A 19,899-nucleotide genomic window follows, 5' to 3' on the forward strand; every position below is an offset into this window, starting at 1 on the left:
AAAAGAAGAATCGTCGGCCAGTGAAGAAACAGCTGGTGAAAGTCGACAGTCAGGCCGTAAACCGGATACCGCACCCGTGATACAGCAATATAGCTTGCCTGATGCTGTGGTAGCAAGTGACAGCGTACGCTAATGTTTGCTAACGTCGCGGGTGTAATAAAAGTACAGTAAACTGTGCTGCGGTGTGTGCTCTGTCAGTTCTGGTGTGATGTGATGAAACGAAATGGTAGAGTCGCAGTTGCAGCAGGTGATAGATGTCAGTTGCCTAGCTGTAGAAACTGGAGTAGTAGTGGTGGTCTGGCGATCATCTGCAATGTAATCGGATCAATCAATCTGGAACAACTGACTGACACCAGATGAGTGACCTTCAACCGTTGACAACGAGGGCGTTGTGAAACATTCGACGGCGGCGCCAGCTAAAGAGAGTAAAAACACTTGGGACGGGAGATGGGATGGTCTGACACTTAATCTCATGACAGCTCGGTCGGGCTGTGGGAGGGCATTGTTTTCTTCTTTTCATTAGGTGACATGTTGGAACTTCACACCTACAACTATCCAACCTCGTCCGTCCGGTCCACGCTCATCCGGGCCTCAGCTTGTCTGGATTTGGAAAAAGGGTCATGAAAAAGGAGCCACGAAAGTACTGGCAGGCTCTGTGACGTCGGTGACAAAAAGCACCGCCGCACCGGCGCCCGCCAACTACACCAAACTCGATTGGTCTAAGTCCGGCTATAAGCCGGAGCTTGGGAAGCGCGAGTGCCGATGGCCACCGTTGCCTAGTCCCGATTCACCGACGTCTCGGCGGAACACTGTCATCCTTTTGTTTAAGATATCGATGACAGGACAAGCCACTTTAACTCCAAGAGCCAACCAACAAGCCATATATTACGCTTCGCCCATAAGATGCATGTGGGATATTGGTCATCACAGCAAGCCACAAACCCGGTGTTTCTTTCTTCGGGTTAAGCAACACAAAATATGTTTTACTTGGGATGTGATTAACTCCGGCATAACCGCGAGCCATCATCAGAGAAAAGTCCAGAACGCCGTGTTCCTGTTACACCAAACAGTCCTGATGAAACCACAAAGACCCCCGTCATGTCATACCGCATGAAAATCCCACCGCTCTTCCGCCGCGTCACGGCAGCTCGTGGCTGAACGTCCGTTTGGGTGGCTGGTATCGAGGCTGACCCGGGTATACATTGTCCTGCTGAGGGGCAGCCACAGTTTCCATCACATTTGGTATTTTTGGCTGGCGGAAGTAGTCGTCATTTCGGCTTGACAGGGAACCCTGCTGAGTTGCTGAAGGGTAAGGAGCAAACGGGTAGTAGTTGTTGTCTGGCTTTTGGATGCTGGGGTCCAGCGGAGGAGGGGTTTCGGCCCGGATGGGCGCTTCCCGCTGTCGCTTGCGGATGTAAAAGAAGACGAGAAATCCTCCCGCGATGGTAACTGCGAGACCGACTCCTATGCTAACGCCGACGGGTACGGCGCTGTTGTCCTGCTGGGGCTCTTCCGATGAGGGTGGGGGTGGTGCAGCAGTTGACTCTACTGAAGCCGTCGACTCTCCTGAAGCTGTCGAAACCGAGATATTAGACGTTCCGGTCGGCTCAGCCACGGTTGTGGTGACAGGGACATCAGAGGTGCCCGGCGCCGGTCGGGTAGCTGTATGAGCCAGGGACGTGTCGGCCGTGTCCTGGGATGTCTTTACCGGATCACCTTTGCCTTCAGTCTCAGAGGGCTTCGAAGCGGACGTCGAATCTTTGACTGACGTGCTCGGGGATGGCAGTGGGCTGGCGGTGCCAAGGAAGTTCTCTAAGCCACCTACAAATGTCAGGGTTAGCACAGCAGGACACGATACTCGGGCTCGATAACTCACCATCAAAGGTTACGGAGCTGTCGCAATGGTCAGGAGGACCGTCGGGAAAAGCCTCTTGACAGACAAAGCCTGTGTCCGGATTCGAAGTATTGCAGGGGTACATTCCAGCTACCCTAGCGGGTTTGCAAAGTATGGGTGGGCAGTCATAGAGACTCTTTCCCTTCCAGTCTTTGATGGTGCAGCCGCCGCGGTAGTAGTGCTTATCCCCGTCCTTTTTCTCACGTAGGCAGAGCGAGTTGACCATGCACCTATCCCCTGGCATACAGCACAGGGTGCTCTCGATCTTGGGATTTGCATCGTTGCTGCATCGCGTAAGTTCAGTCGTTTTCTCCCGGTTCATGTAGTAGCAGTCCGCCGAGATTGAAATTTTGACCGAGATGACGAGAAGAAGCAGGAAGAGAAGCTGCCGGGGCAGCGTGGCCATAATCATGGTGATCGTATTGGGTCGTCGAGTTGGTATGGCTAGGGGAGAGGAGGATATGCCATCAACTAGTGGCCAGTCGATAGTGTGGTCGATACTGTTCGATGGAAACTGTGGTGCCGAAATTGGTACCCTAGTTGCGGATTAAAAACAGGACGACGAGGCTCTCGCCTTCAACACAGACTTGCTTTGGCAAACACTGCGCAGAGGTTGCGGGCAGAGTGCCCACCAGACTCGCTGGAGCAGGCCGAGGACAGCAGAGGAGGAAACCCAGTGGTTGCCCATGCTCGCAGTACACAGGAGAGCACAGAAATTCCGCCGTTCATGCCATCATGCAAGTTCATGAGGTCTGGTCTGACCTGTATCACTTATGACCCGTCGTGTGTTCTCGGTGTTGCTGGTCAGCCTGGCAGATGACTTATGGACCGATCAACCTCAGCTCCTCGTTATTGTCCGGTGAGCTAAAGGATCAGATGGAAGCCATATTTGTGGGCTTCAGAAGAGAGATATCCCTCACTTTGAGCCCGCCCTGGGGGACTGCACTTGCCAGCTCCCTCTTTACCTAGCTGTTCCACCAAACAATTTCCTTGGTGTTGGTGTGAGAACTTCACGTCTCCTGTTGAGCGACTATGCAGCCTGTGGCAGCCCGGCTCACTTGAAGCCTCAAAACCAGACACAACAGCAATAACATCACCATCAAGAAAAGCACCAATCAAAGCTGGGATGAGAAGTTGGAGTAAATAATTGTGGTTCCTTGCAGAAGACATGGAAGGAGAATCGGACCAAAGTTGGGGGAAGTTGTTGACGGTGTGAGCCAATCAGGACCAGCCCCACCTCCCCCGGAATTTGCCGACCGAGATTTTTTGAACCTCCAATTCAACGTCCCACCTTGCAGTGACGACGACGACGGCCGCCAGTCCATGCCCACCCCATCGCCGCCATGAGCCTCAGCATGCCAACGCGGCGGCTCGTCCGGGGAGGTCCGTCCTCCCTTTCCCCGTCCCGTTCCTCCTCTGGTTGACTAACAAACCAACAGCCACCTCCCCCACGACCACCACCCTCGCCCTCCAACAGCCCTCCCGCTCCCTCTCAACATCCCCCTCCCGCCCCTGGTTCTGGTCCAAAAAGGAACCCTCCTCCCCCACCAACCTCAAAGACGCCATCACCACCGGCACCGCCGAAGCCCGCAAGTCCCTCATCTCCAAACTCCAATCCCGCTCCGAAGCCCCCGCCATCTTCGAAGACGAAGTCGCCCCCCAACAGCAAGCCGTCACCGAAAAGGAAGCCGCCGTCCTCTCAGGCGACCAGAAATCCTCCGCAACCAGCGGGCCCCTCACCGCCAGCCAAAAAGCCGCCCACCCAAAGACCTTCACCCGCCTAGGCGGCTCCCTGGTAAAAGAAGCCCTCGCCCGCAGCGTCGACCCGGACCCGCAAGCCCGCGTTCGCTGGGAACGCAAGATCGCCATCCGCCAGGTGAAAAACGGCACCGACGCCTACAGCCTCGAGCCGCGGCTCGCCCGCATCGCGAGGACGGAGCGCAGCCTCCATTCCAAGTCCCCCTGGCTGCCCACCTCTGTCAAGAAGCTTGTCCACCTGGCCAGGCAGATCCAGGGGAAGAACGTGGAGGATGCGCTGGTGCAGATGAAGTTTTCCAAGAAGAAGATGGCTGCCGAGGTGACCACCCAGCTCAAGATGGCGCGCGATTTGGCCATTGCCGAGAGGGGGATGGGTCTGGGACAGGGACAGGAGGGCAAGATGGAGATTCAGAGAAAGGACGGCAAGTGGATGACGGTGGGGGATCGGTCAAAGATGTATGTTGCCGAGGCGTGGGTCAACAAGGGCCCCGTGAGGGCCAAGAACCCGGATTATCGGGCCAGGGGGAGGATGTTTTTGAAGGAGTCGCCTTCTACCAGTGAGTTTTTGCCCTGCCTTGTTGGTGCTGTGAATGGATGGTTCTAACATGGGAATAGGTCTCAGTGTCGTTCTCAAGGAACACAAGACGCTCGTGCGGGAGCACCAGGAGAGGGAGCACAGGAGGAAAAAGCAAGGGCCTTGGGTTCACCTGCCTGACAGGCCGATTACCGCGCAGAGGGCGCATTACTCTTGGTAAATACTAAGGAAGGAGAGAGAGAGAGAGAGAGAGAGAGAGAGATAGCTATGTAACATGTACAATATGAAACCAAACGTGTATTTTTTTTTCCAGTCCGTCAAAGCCAAACTTCTCATGAGAGACCATCTCTCGGCATGGGTCAGGCAACTCGGTGTATGTCAGCTATGGGTGTAATCTTTCATCAAAGCAGCTACAGAAGTTTGCGAAAGACACTCGTGGCTGACCTCAAAAATAGCAGGTTTATTTCACTTCATAAATCTCTGGTAACTATGTACAAAGCAGCAAAGGGAAAGAAAAGCCCGGCCGTGGTAATCATAAAATAAATAACAAGAACAAAAAAGGGAGTCAAAAAGACAGCCTTGAGACCAAACCAACCACCACCCGGTCTTCTCTGTGCATTGTTTCCCTGACTCAGGACTTCCACCCCTTTAAACAATGCTCTTCTTTGGGAGTTTCACCCACATCAGTTACACCAACGTCCATCAGGGGGAACAACGCAAGCCCGGGGGTACTTTGTTTGATGTAATTTTCTCTTTTTTCACTGTGAGCGCTGCGCTGACGATAAATCTTTCGCCCTCCCATAAAAACCTTGCTTTTTCCTCTTCCCCCTTTCATTGGTTTGCTCAGTCAGGTAAGGCCTCCTGACAAAAAAAAAAGATCCCGTTCCATGTCAATTGTATGTTCTGTGCAGTCCGGCTGACGATATCGATGACATATTTTCTTGTTACCACGCTCCCGCTTTTTTTTTAAAAAAAAAAAACCACGCAGGAATCAACCCAGCTGAACCATTTTTTTGGACAATATTTACACCATTTGTCTTGGTTCCATTGGCTTGGGCTGCTTCCCCTCCGTCATGTCATCATACCGATAGCTCTTAATCTCCAGCTCGTTGGCGCCAATGTCGTAGTCGGAGCTGTTGTTGCCGTGGTTGTAAGGGTTCTGCTCCCGGCTCGGCATCGGAGGCGAAATCTTGTATCGGTCAGCTCCGGCGGAGTCGTTTGACTTCTTGTCAACGTGGCGGTTGCGGAGGAAGATGCAAACTCCCACTCCGATGAGGGCGAGAACAGCGGCGCCGACACCGACACCAATGCCAATCTTGGCGGCTTCGGGGAGACCGGCAGGCGCACCTTCGTCCTCGGGGGCTTCGCTAGTCTCTTCCGCTTCGCCTGCAGAAGACGACTTGCTGGGGGCTTCGGTAGGAGTGCTGGTGACCTCGGCTGTGGATTCGGCGGTTGGGCTGGACTCAACCTGGGTGGCATTGTCAGTACAGAATTTAAATCTCGGAAGTCAACGAACCTACAGCAGTCGATGTCGCCTCTCCATCCGGATTTTCTGTAGGGGTTTCTGTGGAGGTGGGCTCGGCAGCAGCAGGCACGTCGGTCGTTGGCTCGGCTGGCGTGGGCTCGGGAGCTGGAGTCTCGGCAGGAGGGTCGGCGGGAATGTCTCCAGCAGGGAAAGGCGCACCGACAGCTGAGCAGCCGGCACTGAGCGCTGCCATAAGCGCGGGTTCATAGTCGGCAGCGCATGCTCCTGAATCCCGCACGCAGTTTTTGATAGCAATTCCCCAGTCAACCTTGGGGCACAAGCAGGCATATTGGGATGCTGGGCAGTCATAAGTTGGGGCTGTCAGGAGACAGTTGTGCTATCATACTGTCAGTCATGGCCCTCTCATACTGCCTGTTGTCGACTTACAGCACAAGGGTCCAGGGTGCCAATGTCCAGAGCGAGGGCGAGGCCGCTGGCTGCCGAGAGCAGGGCCAAAGACCGGAGGGTCAACATAGTGGTGGGATGTTGCTGTGTCCGTGATGAGGAACTGGATGGGAGAGGTCGATGGTGTCGTCGAGAAGTGGCAGATGAGGAGGTGGCGCCTCAATCATAAGCTATCGGGGGTGTCCGAGGAATGCAGAGCTGTGCGTCTCGGTCTGGGTGGGCCTGATAAAGTCCAGAAGTGTGAGGCTGATTCCGTCCCTTCCCGATTTGATGTGGTGTCGAGTGAGGTGAGCAAGGAAGCGGAAACGAAGAAAAAAAAAAAAAAAAACCAGCGCTGAAGGAGTGATCGCCGGGCCGAGTGAGAATCGAATTGGGTGTGTCTGGTATATCAATGAGTGTAGGTGAAGGTGAAGATCAGTCGACTCCGTGAGGAGATGCGGAAGGAGAGAAGGGCGGAGGTCAGCTGGTGTGGGCTCCGAGGGACCTTTGCGAGTTAAGTTCTCCCCCCCCTGGAGGAAGGAATCACTGGAATTGTTCCATCCCCAGACTGATTGGGTGGTTTTGGGGCCTTTCCTGTTCGGCGGTACGTACCCCCGGTTGCGCCCCGGGATCTGGGGTCAAGAAGACGGCCGTGTGTCTGGGATCCCTGCTCAAGAGCGCCGCAACCCCTGCCAAGCATCAGCCACAGCCGGAAGGCAGCCATCATCAACTTCTTGCGTTTTTCTCTTCCACAGCTAGCCAAAGATAATAAAATATCCAACATCGCTTTTCTTGTTGCTGTTTTAGGCGCACACAGTTCCCCTGCACCAACACCCGCCCGACGTAGAACCTGCGCCCCGACCTTGACTGCCGGCTGCACACGTATCGGTCCCGATATAGCGATGCAGCCTGCGGAACAACAGCAACGTTGCTGACAGTCCTGTCGGCATGACGGCTGATCCCGCCGCTGAAAGATCCGTTAGTTCTTGATCAAGCTCGGCATGACAGCCACATTTGCAAACCAAGTGTTCTCATGCTGAAGGGTGAGGTCATCTGAAGTTGGGTGTCCGTCAATGCCAAACAGAGGCGGTCACCAGTATTCGCAGATGCCATCTCATCAAATCAATTCCCAAGTTTCTGGTGCAGGTTTATGTGATCCTCACAAGGGTTGGCCTGCCTTCCCTCACCAGCCACCGCTGGAGCTTGGTTCGACGAATCAAGACCCATGTCTTAATTTGACGCTTCAACAAGGATTAGCTACCTTAATCGAGTTCCAGAAATTCTGTCACCTCACGCCCGTTCGTTGGCCTAGTTGACAGCCGCCCACCAAAAATACTCTACACTATATTTCCACAGGTCGCCTTTCTTTCTTTTGTTTTTTTTTTTTAAAAAAAAAAAAGATATATATATAAAAAAAATTAATTTCTAATTTTTATTTAATTTAATCTAATTTCATTTTCTACAGATACAGATAGGTATTGTGTGGATCTCTACACTTCCACCATCACTGGCATAACGGTTGGCAGTTGACGTTGGTGCCATGGCAGCCCCAAGCACACCTGCTCGGTTCGGCCAGCGCTAAATAACCACAATCGCCAGTCCTGCAGTAGCTGTTTCAGAACCTCACAACCCGGCCTGGGCATCTTTTCCCTCAGAAATCATGATGCGCCCCACTGTTTGAAGTACAGAGTGAGCTGTTCTCGTCTTTTTTTATTTTTTATTTTGTCCGGTCCCCCAGATTTCTTCCCTCATACTCGTCAGCTTTTGAACGTCGATTATCCAGCTGTAGGGAGTGACCCCTGACCACGCCGTGAGGGGCAGTGAGAAACAAGCAATGCGCGCCGCAGAAAAACGCTCATCCGTCTGTTTCAGAAACTCTGTGGATTATCTGCCGGCCAGGTGTCTTGGAAGACTACGACGGCGTCTGATTTGTCCACCAAACAGCAACTCCGGTCCCTCGTCACAAGCAGAGACATGGCACTGGGCGCTGAGAAACTCTCTCTCTCTTACACGCGCCACCCCAGTCCCTCGGCATGCCGATCTCTTCCATGCCCTAGCCGAACATGCAGGTCCCGAGAGGACTCCAGAATGGAAAACCAGGAACATCAGATTGCCAGTACCATCGATCTTCGTTCCCCCCGCTTTAAACGTGATTTCACCATGAGCCGTTTGGAAAAAGAGCCGATTGTCTTGGACGAGCCGCCGCCTCGGGAAGGCATTCACAAGATTTACGGATATGAATGGGACACTTCTTACTTCGTATAAAAACCCTCACAATCGCGGCATGTCGTCATGGATGTATGGATCTATGTATGGGTCGCTACCGCGGTCTCATCATGCCTGCGCCACGGTGCTGCTACAAGAGAGGGAAATTGCGCTTCAATGCGCCGGCCCTGGTGGTTGGGTCTGTTCGGGTGATACAAAGATGGGAAACTTTGTACTATGTACAGGGACCTGAACACACCTTGTACCCCGCTTCTGTTTCTTTGTGCTGCTGCTGGTGCTGCTGCTGCTGGCTGTGCCCCTGAGATCTTCTTCTGATCCTTGGTCTCCGCTAGAATGGCAGAGTACCAGCCGGTTGCGATGAGATTCCCCGATGAACGTCTCCAGTAAGATGTATGGCGTGGGATGGAGAGGGGAAGGTTCGGTTTGGAGCCTTTGCTGGAAGTGGCTTTTGAACCGAGAAGATGTTTGTGGGTTGGTTGTTGGGAGCATAATCTTTCATCTGTCTGACGGACGGTCAGAGTTGGTCATCACATCGCCGGATGATCCTTCAGAAGAACTTGTGGTGAATCCTGGCAGGCTTCCGCAATTCATGCCTGAAGGACTAAGGTACCAGCAAGTTGGCGGTGCCAACGGCAGCATGTTATTCTTTCACATGGCAACAGCTTTTTGGAGCATCTCCTCGGCCTATCTCTGTGTTTTCTTCAGAGACCTATCAACATCTTTCAAGGCCCTCGTCCGTGTAGTAGCATCCCCTTTTTGACGCATAGCGTGGCTACCTCTTTCAGGGGAAATGAGCTGAAGGAACCGAGACAGTTTGAAGATGTGCTACTTTGGAGTGAGACATCTCTCCCAGCGCCACGAGCCACATAGTAAGGCTGGATCGTCGTTCTCTCCTTGTGTTATGGTCATGGCCTTGGTGTGACTCCGGTTGCACTTCCGAGTCTGAATCCAAGCTGGTTCAGAATTTGGCAACTTCCAACTACAACTCTATCTAGTTGGCAAAGCGCCCTGTCCTGTACATCTCACAACATTGTCCGAATGATCGGGGTCCCAAAGTCTTCACGGGCAGTTGCTGGTTGTCACGGAGATATTTCGCTGCGGTTACAGCCTCGCTGATATGACAAGCCAGTCCACCAAAAGCCACCTGGACAAAGTACTTATGACGCTGGGATACGTGACAGACACTGTGGTCGTTCTGTCTTTGGAGGTGGGTGCGTTGCTATATCTGTATAGTCCACATTTGCAAGCTGACCCGTACTACATCCCGGCATGTCCCGGGCCGGTCAGCCATCCATTATCAGAGCTGACTCTTGTGCTTCGGTATTGTCAATTCTATTGCCGATATTATGGAGTCGGCAGCTTTCTCACCTCGACCTTGCGACGCCACCCGATCATAACATACCAAGAGTATAAGTGAGCGGTGAACCCTCGTTTATACACTCTTCAACATGCCCTCGGGGCCGCACAAACCGGCCATCCTATTGGAACCCGCCATTCAACCGCCATAATTCACCGTCTCACAACTCTCTTCATCTCAACTTCAAGACGACCCACCAATCAAGTCCCACTCAGAATGCCTCTCACAATCCGCCACCTGTAAACCCTCTTCCTTTCTCCCCCGACTGAGCCGCCAACTAACAACCACTGGGGAGGAGAGGCACGTGGATGGGGTGAGGTATCTTGGGAGGGTTGTGGAGAGGGTGGGGGTATAGGAGGCTGATGGCGATGGGGGAGCCTGGGATGGGGTTGCAATTGGGGCTGGGTGCGGAAAGGGTGATGGAGGGGATGAGGAATTGAAGGGGGAAAGGGACTGTTTTTAGATCTTTTTACTTTTTTTGTATTCAAAAGCTCGAACAGACTTGGAAGGCAAAACTATAGGTCATGCAAAGGCCATCATAGTTCTGGTGTCTGATCAGGATGGTGATGGTATGGCCTGAGGTTATAAGAACAATACATTAGGAATACTTAGTTAGCGTATATCTCCTCCAATATCAAAACCGAGCCAAAAATGCCTTTTGACTCCCCCCATCAACAAAAGCATCCATCCATCCACGAGCCCATGCCGTCTCTTTCTCACGTCCTCTTCATCCCCTCACCAGGGCAGTCCGCCCCAAGCTCCCAGCTCCCAAGCTATGACCACCTATCTTGCCCCACACCTGCCCGCCCGCTCCACCACCAAAAAATGACAACACGCTTACCTAACCCTTTTCCCCCCTTCCCCTCCTCACAAGATCACGTGTCCAACCCTCTGCCAAGTCTTGTGTTTTTGCCGAGCGCGAGCGGGTTCGGGCGGGCAGAGGAGAGGAGGAAAACGGGAAAATCAGGTCATCAATCATCATCAACCACCGAAACCGACCGAAACGAAGCTTACCTGCCTCTGCGGGCAACAACAACAACAACAACACAACCACAACCACAACCACAACAACAACCAAACTCTCTCCAAGCGAGAGAAAAACAAACCCGAACACGGCGTATCTGAACGATCGGCGAAAAAACAACAACAACAATAACAATGGCCTCTGCTGCTGTCGCTCCGGCTTTTAAGCCTATCACTGGGGTGGGTTTTTCTTGAGGGTTTTTTTGGAGGGGGTCCCGGGGAGGACACAAACTGAAGCTGGGGAGGGGAGAAGAAGAGAAGGGAATTCAGGCTAACCGGAGGGGGGGGAAATTGATACAGATGCTCCGCCGGGGTTTGATCCTTGATTTGAGCATTGGGCTTGGTATGTTCTCTTTTTTCTCCCTTTTCTCTTTTGACCTGGATTTGGCTGACGGGCTGGGTTTTGGGGAAAACAGGTCTCGGGTTTGTGTTTGGCAATGCCTTTTGGTAGGTTTTTGTTTTCTCGAGCTGTTGAAGGGGGGAATTGGGAATGGGCTTGCTAATCTGGGGGATTGGAATATAGGTACGGCTACCACATGCCTCGGGTCAACGCTCGTGATGCGTACTACCGCAAGCTGGAGGAGGCTCGCGCTGCTAGACAGGGCAACTAAGGGATATGACTACATGGTGGTGAATTGAGAGGGTTTGGGATGGGGGCCATATTGCTGCTGTGCTGTGCTGTGCTTATGGTGTGGCTGGCGGGCATGACCCGGAGATGGATGGGCGAGTGTATCATATCCGTTATAGACAGACAGGGGATCAAATGGACGACACAAGTTCGGTTTTATGGGGTTGGAAATTTATGTTTTGCTTTGGCTGCTGGGTGAAGTGGGTGGGAAGACGAGAGCTTACTTGGGTCGCTATGGCGATGGAGGAGCTTCCAGAGCTCCTGGTGCTAAGCTTGGTGTATGGACTGGGATCAACCCCGCGGTGATGAGAGAGGAGCGCCGACAGGTTCGTGACAGGCTGGGATGTGGCGGTGATATGTTTGCCGGCATGTGCTGCGTGATCGTGGGGCATTCACGTCCATTGCGTAGAGGAGCCATACTTGATCTTTTGCATCAGATCTCTACCACCTCGGCTATCTCTTTGCTGTTTGTGCACCCACCTCCAATTGCGTCCCTCCAGCGGCGGCATCGCCGCCCGCCCCCTTGCTCAGAGCATTCAGACACTCCCAACTTGTCGTCTCGGCTGTAAAAGTTCCACCGTTCTTCATCGGGCATCTACACCACACGTGGGCAACAAGACAAGGCAAAAAGTCAACTACAAACTGCAAACTGTCTCCCCTCCATTCTCAAAAGAAAAGAAGGAAAAACTTACACCCTGAAAAAGCGCTTGACGGGCGTGCACACGACGGGGCAGTTGGCCTCGTTGGGGCGGGCGATCTGGCAGTCGTACTGCACAAACGAGAAGAGATCGCAGTCGCGGGAGAGGTCGGTCGGTTTCCCGCTGGGGGTCTTGCGGGCGCGGTGGGAGCTGTTGGGGAGGTGGTGGATGTGGGAGGGGAGCTGGGAGGAGGGGAAGGTTTGGACGTGCGGGGCCATTTTTTTCCTTTTCTTTCTTTTGGGACTCTTGTCTGCCTGACCCTTTGGAGCACGCAAAATTGGGGAGACAGTAGGGTAACAAGAACAAAATGAATGCGAATGAGGCGGCGGGGAGGAGGTTGCTGGGCGAGATTGAGGAGATGGCGTTGGATGAGGTGAGTTTGGTTTGTGGTTTGTGTTTTGTGTTTGATGGATGGTGGTGATGATGATGGGGGGTGGTGGTGGTGGAGGCTAATTGAAGGGATGGATTTCATTTCAGGTTCTTGCCGCTTTTCGCACGGGCTTTCGAGCCGCTGCCTGCACCGGCGGCCACAACGACGCCATCATCGGCCACAACGACGCTGTGAGTGTCAAGAAGGAGGAGGATGCACAATATGGGCCCAAGACATTTCCGATTGAGGCTCTCAATGACCTTGTGCAACGCAACTTTCGAGCGACTGGGTTAGCACCACTGGCGGTTTCCGGGCGGTATTACGAGCTGGTTTACGTGCTGATTGCGACGCTAATCGCGAGCCCGTGGGACAAGGCGGTGGTGGTGGTTGATTTGGAAGGAAAATTCGATCCCTTGAGGGTGTTGGCTGCTCCGCTTGCTGGGCCGGTATCATCATTACAAGACAACGAAAAAACAGCGACAAAGCGGGCGAGGGTAGAGAGAAGCGACTTGGAACACGTTCACATCCTGCAGCCGAAGAAGGGAAACTGGGAACAGCAACCACCTGCTCGATTTGTCTCGGCCTGTCTCACCACCATGGAGGAGTACATGCTCTACGGAGCCCACCGGAGCCGGGGACGGCAGTGGTGGGGCACCGTGCTCATCGGAGGCGGCTTCAACCCCGTTGGAGGCCTGCCAAAGGCCGTCTCCGCCCAAGTCGCGGTGACGGCCGGACGGAGGGGGTGGCTCAGGGTGGAGAGGGCCGAGGTGCCTGGGTTTGGGGAGTTGAGTGTGGAACAGGCATCGAGAGATCGGGAGAAGCGGCAACAAGCGGTTGAGCAGATGGGTTGGGTTGGGAGTTCCCCACGGGGAGGATTTTCCTTTGGCGGAGAGGCTCCGTAAATACGGGTACGGGGACGGACGGTGGTTGATCGGGGTTCCACGGAGTCCACAGCGTCTTTATGCGTTCGATATCGAATTCACGGCGCGCGAATCCTGAGGGTGGAAGTTACAACACGTGGAGGATTCACAGGTTCCATTTGGCATCAGGGAGCGATGTGATGGCCATCTGATATCAGCTCTCACCAGCTGGACGACACCCGCCGGTGGAGCCGCTTTCTCGACAGAGAGACCCACCAGTCACATATCTTCCTACCCAAGAGAGAGGGAAGTGAGGGACTGGAGGCCCAACGGCGGATATGGCCTGAGTTGACTCGCGGCTCCCTTAGGACCCATGGTGCCATGGCGTTGGAATCGGCCAAATCTGCAGCTAAGATCCCTCGATCAAGTTCAGAAACAGGCTAGAAAACTATACCACCGTTCGGATAGAGGCCGCGGCAACCAGTCGCGGAAGGGAGACGTATTGCCGGAGTGAACTCATGATGATGAGAGCGGAAGGAGTGGTGTTGAGGTCAAACTGCGTGACTGCATTATCTTCACTGCAGTTGCCTTGGTTCAACACAACCTTCATCACCGGTTCCAGGTAGTTTTCTTACTGATCTCGCCTCATCCAGCCCGGCGTACATCGATCGACAGATAGCTTCTTCCCCAATGTTTTCACATGCTGGGCAGCCACGGCATCCAAAAGAACTCACAGTGCTCAGCACACTGTCACTCTGTCACTGGTTGTTCACCGGCTCGGCAGCGGGCTCAACAGTGATTCGGGAAGAATACCCAATCAAGGAGCTTCGCTCGTGATAAAAGATGCAGGCACGCAGAGCACGGCCAGAGGATCACCGCGGCTGCCCTGCTTCTTGCTGTGCTGTTGGCCGGCGTGTTGTTTCATTATCGGACGTTTTTGCCCTGGCCGAAGGACCCTATCAGTTCCGGGGGTCCACTCCGGCATTCTCAGGGGGATCCGCCTTGACGTCATGGTGATCGGCACTACCGCCGGGCGGCGACTTGGCAGTCAGACCTCTGCCGACTTCCGCTCGCCCTCCCATCTTTCCGTATCACACACAGCGGCCTCGCCGCGGGCGCCCGACCACTTCCCAATCCCGGAAAGGTCCCCTTCCGGTGGCCGTCATAGGGCCCCATCTCCCGTCGAGCAACCGCACATTCTTACCTACAGTAGCAACCACGTTCCAAGCCCCGATTCGTTCCGCAAAGCCTTGATCTTCCCTCCATGGCATCAAAGCTTTTTGTCGGACCCATTTTTTCTCTTGGTCCCAATTGTGCTAGTACCGGTTCAAACCGAGTTCAGCCAAGTCAGGAGCCATTATCTAAGCTGACTTGGTGATACCAATCCGATAAGCCCTGCGTCTTGACTGACAAGGGTGCTGGACCCTCAGGACCCTTACATCTGCAAGCTGTGTTGTTGTTTGGTGCGAGGGGTTGTTGGAGGGAGAGAGGGGCCGGCGGGGATGAGGCCACCAGAAAACATGGGGATGGGCATCTCACCGCATTGCTGCGTAGGACAAGTTAACGTTGAAGGCTCCCAATGGAGGAGGCGAGACGGGGACCCGGCGGAAAAACTGGTCCCCCAGGCACACCAGAGAACTTTGTTGCTGCCACACACACCCACACCACGCCTCTGGATATCCACCGTTACCCACATGGACCCTGAGACCCTGTTTTGACGCCGTCCAACGCTTTGTGATTGCTGGGCTGAGTTCCACCTCAGAGACAGCCACGCCTTCTTGGACTGTCCAGAGACCGCCTCCCATTGATGGCTTCTCGAATATATATATGGGCACCGGCTCCCTCTTGCTTCCTCTAGCTTTTTAGTCTCCCACTTACAGCCAGCCGCTTGAATGTCTCAACCACCAGGTGTACTCATAGTTCACCTGTTCGATCCTTACTACCACTACTCAATCCACGACTGGTAGTCATTCCTTTATTCCACCATGTCGACCAACAACAACAACACCCTGACCACCCCGGTCCCCCAGAGGCCGTCCATGTGCCCTCGCCAGCTCTCCAGCAGCAGCTTCGCCTCGGCCTTTGAGGTGGCCCGCACCAAGCTCAGCGAGCTCGGAGTCGAGGAGCCAGACACCGACGACGACGACAACACTCTTTCCCCCTTTTCCAGCTCGTCGGGAGAAGAGGATGACTCCGACTCCTCTCCTTACTCTCCCTCAGTCGAGAGCGACTCCAGCACCAGCGAAGCCGCTTCACCACTCCACTCTCCCCTGACTGCTCCCGTCACACCAGCAGGCCTCGACCCAGATGTCGCCGACAACTTCGCCTTTGCCTTTGACATCGACGGCGTTCTTGTCCGCGGCGGGAAGCCCATCCCCGAGGCCATCGAAGCGATGAAGGTCCTCAACGGGGAGAACCCCTTCGGCATCAAGGTCCCCTACATCTTCCTCACCAACGGCGGCGGCAAGTTCGAGACCGAGCGCTGCCGGGATCTGTCCCGCCAGCTCGAGATTGATGTGTCTCCCGGCCAGTTCATCTGCGGCCACACTCCCATGAGGGAGTTTGCCAACAAGTACGGCACCGTCCTCGTCGTCGGCGGGGAGGGAGAAAAGTGCCGCGAGGTTGCCGAGTCCTACGGCTTCCGGGATGTCATCACTCCAGGCGACATCATCAAGGCCAACGCCGCCACTGCCCCCTTCCGCGCCTTGACCGAGACTGAGATCAAGAACTCTCGTGATCTCCTCGCAAGAGGGGGGAAGATGAGCGACATCGTCGTCGAGGCCGTCTTTGTCTTTGCAGACAGCCGGGACTGGGCCTCGGACCTGCAGATCATGCTCGACATTGCCCAGTCCAAGGGCGGCAGATTGGAAACCCGCTCCGAGAACTTTGACGAAGGTCCTCCGATCTACTTCAGCCACAATGACGTTCTCTGGTCGGCGGCGCACGAGCACGTCCGGCTGGGCATGGGTGCCCTGAGGAAGATTGTCGAGACAGTGTTTGAGGACGTGTCCGGCGGCAGGAAGCTCAAGACGCACGCGTTCGGCAAGCCGCAGGTGAGCACATTTGAGTTTGCGACCCGGCTGCTCCAGCAGTGGAGGGCCACCCAGCACGGGCTGGCCGAGAGTGAGCCGCCCGAGACGGTCTACTTTGTCGGCGACACCCCCGAGAGCGACATCAAGGGGACGAACGCCATGAACGAGAAGAGCAAGAATGAGTGGTACAGCATCTTGGTCAAGACGGGGGTGTACCAGGCCGGCACCGAGCCGAAGCACAAGCCCAGAAAGCTGGTGGACACGGTGCTGGACGCGGTGAACCACGGAATCAGGAGGGAGATGGCCAAGCTGGGGACGAGGAAGGATGGCAAGGGGAGGAAGCTGCCCTTGGATGATGCCGCGCTCAAGGCGATTAGCGAGGGGAGGACGCCCAACTTTGAGCTGAGCGTCGATCCCTTTGCCAAGGCGGTTGAGCAGCAGCAGGTGCAATGATTTGAAGATGGATTCTGCTTTTGTGTTGGGAGTTGGGAAACATTTTTCGGGAAACTTTCGGAGGAGGCGAAAACAAAGCAAACACGCATTTTGATACCACTTGTGTTCATCCATTCTCTGGCTTTTTCTCTTCTTCGACGGACATACTTTATTTTGGCTTTTTCGGTTGTCAAGTTGTTTTGTTGTTTAGCAACGTTCTGTCTTTTTCTTTTCTTTTCTTCTTTTTTTCTTTGGCATTCATTGAGGGTTCACATTACATGGATCTGGCATGGGGGAAACAACTCAGGGAACTTGTACAGGGAATTTCTGGAAGGGTTTTCGAGCCAGTCAGTCAACACACTAGACGTAGACAAATACAGGAAGGCTGGGATCATTGATTATATATATCTAACGTTATTTGCTCATCTTGCTTTTGCCCTTTTATGTATGTGATCCCCTCCTCTGCCTCATGCTCATGGGATGGTAGCTGTAGTTTCTCTGGGCCATGTTGCAGGCGTCGTTTTTTACTCTCATCAGCTTCAATGCCTTGCCATATCTATTCTCTTCACACAAATTCCTTCTGTCAACTCACTGGAAGCTCTCTCTCAACAAACCCTCTTTCCTTTTCGCCAAATCCACAATCATCGCCCCAAACAACCCATTGGCCCAGCTGAACCACTCCCTCGTCCACTTTGTGCTATCCCATCCGTCAATGCTTTCATGGATCAGCCCCAACCCATCCGTACTCCCTAAAATTTGTTTCAACGCGCCCCTAATTTCCTCATCATCCTCGCTCGTCATAATCTGCATCACCAAACTCATAGGCCAAACCTTGCCTGGGCCCGTGTGCGGTGACCCAACCCCCCTGACCACCTCCCCATCAGCATAGTACGGATTTCTCCTGCTGAGGATCCGTCTCCTCGTAGCCTGATAAACCGGATCACTACCGGCCACGTACCCCATCACGGGCGCCGACAGCAAGCTCGGCAGATTCGCATCATCCCCCAGCACCACCCCCCCAAACCCATCCACCTCATACGCGTACACCTTTTCTTTGCTCACCCCATCCTCCCCCACCACCTCCACAACCCCAAACTTCTCAATCCCCTCCCTCACCTCTCTCGAAAAAGCCCTCATCTCCTCCGCTAGCTCTTGCTCCCCTAAATCCTCGGCAATCACTGCCGCCCCCGCCAAAGCCACACAAAACATCATATTCCCCGGCACCAAAAACTGATACGTCGTCGCGTCATCACTAGGCCTAAACGCACTCCTGACCAACCCGGTCCCCGAAGCAACAGGGCTTCCCGCCCCATCATTCGCCAACGTCTCGGTCGACCGCGTCGTCATCCTCGCAAAGCTATACCCACTCCCCAGCACCCTCCCATCAGCCCCATACGTCGTCCCCCTCTGCATCCCCCTCCCCACCTCCACCACCCTCCTCACCGCCCCAGTCCAATTTCCTTGTCGGCGAAAAAACTCGATATCGTGCGTGGAAAAGTAATAATCCCTCGACAACTCCAAAAACGAAGCCAGCGAGTCGACCTCCCACTTGCACTCAAAAACCTCAGCCCTGTCATACTCCGGACGCACCACGTCTTTGTCCCCGCCCTCCTCGTCCGAAATGACGCCTGACTCGGGGGGCGGGCGGAACGAGTTGCAGTACCCAGCTGAGAGGACATTTCTTGCCTGGGTGTTCACCGTTCCACGGAAGAGGCTCGCCAGGGAGTCAGATGAGGGTGAGGGGGTCAGCAAGGGGAGGTAGGACTGCAGCTGGCGGGCGCTGTCGCGGAGCCACATGGCGTTGATGTCGCCTGTGATGATGAAGGTCAGTTCTTCTTCGCTATCCGGAGAGTTTGAATGGCCGTGCCATTTGATGGCTGTGTCGAGGGTGTTGGGGTAGGTGTTTTGCCAGAGGCGGAGGAGGTCGGGGTCGGCGATGGGGAGGGTGCCGAGGAGAGACTCGAGGGAGGAGAGGTTGAAGGTCCGGCACGAGGGAGAGGGGCGGGCGGAGGAGAGGGCGTGCCGGCCGGGGGAGAAGGGGGGGTGACGGGTGCGGGAGCGGATGGAGTAATCTAAGCATGAGGAAGATGAGTCTTGGGAAGTGACGAGGGGGGTTGCCTGGGATAGCAAGATCAGCAGTTGGGCGGTGGCGAGGGGTCTCATTGTTTTCATTGTCAGTTAGACATGACAGGCCCGGAAAGGAAAGTCAAAAGTGTGTGTGAGTGCGGAGATCCAGGTCGGGTTTATACTGCTTTCCCAACCAACCCCCTTCCCCAACCGTGATGATCGTCGGTGACACAACCTGAACCGTTTTACCGGTCAACCACCAGCCCAAAGGAACTGAGACACCTCTTCGCGGCGGATGACATTGGACGGTGGGTGCGGGGACAAACTTTAACTGCCACACCTCAGGACCCTGCGTACGGCAGACGCTGGGCTTCCCGAGGGTCATGCAAATGCCGTCCTCTGCCGTGTTTGCCCCCAAGTTCCAACACGAGAACTTGGACTCCTCAATGCACAAACTGCCATGTGAGCAAGCCAAAAATATTCATCTTACATCTCTTCCCCGATACCAGCCAGCTCTCACCCCTCCCTATCCCTCCCGTCCCTCCATCAACACAACCAACCACCAACCCAACATCCAAAATGAGACAACAACCCCCCAAACCCTCCTAAGCAATCAACTCCCATCACACCCCAGTCAATCCCCAAAAGGAAAATGCTTCCCCTCTCCCACCAGAATGTTTGGACGAGTTGGGAATCGAACCCAAGACCTTTCGCATGCAAAGCGAACGCGCTACCAATTGCGCCACACGCCCGAAAAGAAGGATGTGAGAGAAGAAGATGTGAAGATATCGGTGTGGACGAGCTGGGAATCGAACCCAGGACCTTTCGCATACAAGAGAAAACAGAGTATGCTAAGCGAACGCTCTACCAACTGAGCCACACGCCCCGTAAAATCATCACCTGATTGCTGTTGAGCTTGCTGTCTGAAGGTTGACGCTATAGCGGACGTTCTGGATTTGAGAATTTGGTGTAGTTGAGATGATGAACTGGATTCTCGAGATGGTGGCAGTTGGGATGAGCATGGTGCTTCCGCCCATGGCCCCCGACCTAGAACAACATCAGCCAACACACTCTCCCCAGACCATCCCCTTACCTCTCTCCACACCACTC

At 54.4% G+C, this 19,899-nt stretch overlaps 9 protein-coding genes and 2 non-coding genes across 11 annotated transcripts; 7 read left to right on the top strand and 4 right to left on the bottom strand.

Moving 5' to 3' along the window:
* Positions 1–1,138: 1,138 nt before the first annotated feature.
* On the bottom strand, positions 1,139–4,423 carry QC762_400730 (uncharacterized protein; the record flags this gene model as incomplete). The annotated part of the gene is made up of 2 exons (XM_062889525.1): positions 1,877–4,423; positions 1,139–1,821 (listed from the first exon to the last, which is right to left on the bottom strand). Exons 1-2 carry the CDS (start codon positions 2,304–2,306, stop codon positions 1,139–1,141), a joined length of 1,113 nt encoding a protein of 370 aa, XP_062743031.1. The 5' UTR covers positions 2,307–4,423.
* mrpl22 (39S ribosomal protein L22, mitochondrial) lies at positions 2,909–4,706 on the top strand. The gene is made up of 4 exons (XM_062889526.1): positions 2,909–3,277; positions 3,334–4,209; positions 4,268–4,560; positions 4,643–4,706. The coding sequence occupies exons 1-3, from the start codon at positions 3,238–3,240 to the stop codon at positions 4,405–4,407; spliced, it is 1,056 nt and encodes a 351-aa protein (XP_062743032.1). The 5' UTR covers positions 2,909–3,237; the 3' UTR covers positions 4,408–4,560; positions 4,643–4,706.
* On the bottom strand, positions 4,622–7,200 carry QC762_400750 (uncharacterized protein). The gene is made up of 3 exons (XM_062889527.1): positions 6,100–7,200; positions 5,708–6,049; positions 4,622–5,655 (listed from the first exon to the last, which is right to left on the bottom strand). The coding sequence occupies exons 1-3, from the start codon at positions 6,184–6,186 to the stop codon at positions 5,212–5,214; spliced, it is 873 nt and encodes a 290-aa protein (XP_062743033.1). The 5' UTR covers positions 6,187–7,200; the 3' UTR covers positions 4,622–5,211.
* Positions 7,201–9,439: 2,239 nt separating this feature from the next.
* QC762_400753 (uncharacterized protein) lies at positions 9,440–9,735 on the top strand (the record flags this gene model as incomplete). The annotated part of the gene is made up of 2 exons (XM_062889528.1): positions 9,440–9,529; positions 9,601–9,735. 2 exons carry the CDS (start codon positions 9,440–9,442, stop codon positions 9,733–9,735), a joined length of 225 nt encoding a protein of 74 aa, XP_062743034.1.
* Positions 9,736–10,407: 672 nt separating this feature from the next.
* COX9 (Cytochrome c oxidase subunit 7A) lies at positions 10,408–11,313 on the top strand (the record flags this gene model as incomplete). The annotated part of the gene is made up of 4 exons (XM_062889529.1): positions 10,408–10,882; positions 11,003–11,045; positions 11,119–11,149; positions 11,226–11,313. Exons 1-4 carry the CDS (start codon positions 10,838–10,840, stop codon positions 11,311–11,313), a joined length of 207 nt encoding a protein of 68 aa, XP_062743035.1. The 5' UTR covers positions 10,408–10,837.
* Positions 11,314–11,965: 652 nt separating this feature from the next.
* Positions 11,966–12,246, bottom strand: QC762_400758 (uncharacterized protein; the record flags this gene model as incomplete). Its single annotated transcript, XM_062889530.1, has 2 exons — positions 11,966–11,972; positions 12,023–12,246. 2 exons carry the CDS (start codon positions 12,244–12,246, stop codon positions 11,966–11,968), a joined length of 231 nt encoding a protein of 76 aa, XP_062743036.1.
* Positions 12,247–12,335: 89 nt separating this feature from the next.
* Positions 12,336–13,300, top strand: QC762_400760 (uncharacterized protein; the record flags this gene model as incomplete). The annotated part of the gene is made up of 2 exons (XM_062889531.1): positions 12,336–12,401; positions 12,506–13,300. 2 exons carry the CDS (start codon positions 12,336–12,338, stop codon positions 13,298–13,300), a joined length of 861 nt encoding a protein of 286 aa, XP_062743037.1.
* Positions 13,301–15,243: 1,943 nt separating this feature from the next.
* QC762_0061650 (uncharacterized protein) lies at positions 15,244–16,743 on the top strand (the record flags this gene model as incomplete). The annotated part of the gene is made up of 1 exon (XM_062883612.1): positions 15,244–16,743. The coding sequence occupies one exon, from the start codon at positions 15,244–15,246 to the stop codon at positions 16,741–16,743; it is 1,500 nt and encodes a 499-aa protein (XP_062743038.1).
* Positions 16,744–17,310: 567 nt separating this feature from the next.
* QC762_400780 (uncharacterized protein) lies at positions 17,311–18,885 on the bottom strand (the record flags this gene model as incomplete). Its single annotated transcript, XM_062889532.1, has 1 exon — positions 17,311–18,885. The coding sequence occupies one exon, from the start codon at positions 18,883–18,885 to the stop codon at positions 17,311–17,313; it is 1,575 nt and encodes a 524-aa protein (XP_062743039.1).
* A 583-nt stretch (positions 18,886–19,468) lies between these two features.
* On the top strand, positions 19,469–19,541 carry QC762_0061670. The gene has a single exon. It is a non-coding gene; the product is annotated as a tRNA-Ala (tRNA).
* Positions 19,542–19,583: 42 nt separating this feature from the next.
* On the top strand, positions 19,584–19,675 carry QC762_0061680. The gene has a single exon. It is a non-coding gene; the product is annotated as a tRNA-Ala (tRNA).
* The last annotated feature ends 224 nt before the right edge of the window (positions 19,676–19,899 follow it).

Source organism: Podospora pseudocomata, chromosome 4 (assembly GCF_035222375.1).
Source record: "Podospora pseudocomata strain CBS 415.72m chromosome 4, whole genome shotgun sequence".
NCBI classification, from domain to species: Eukaryota; Fungi; Ascomycota; class Sordariomycetes; order Sordariales; family Podosporaceae; genus Podospora; species Podospora pseudocomata.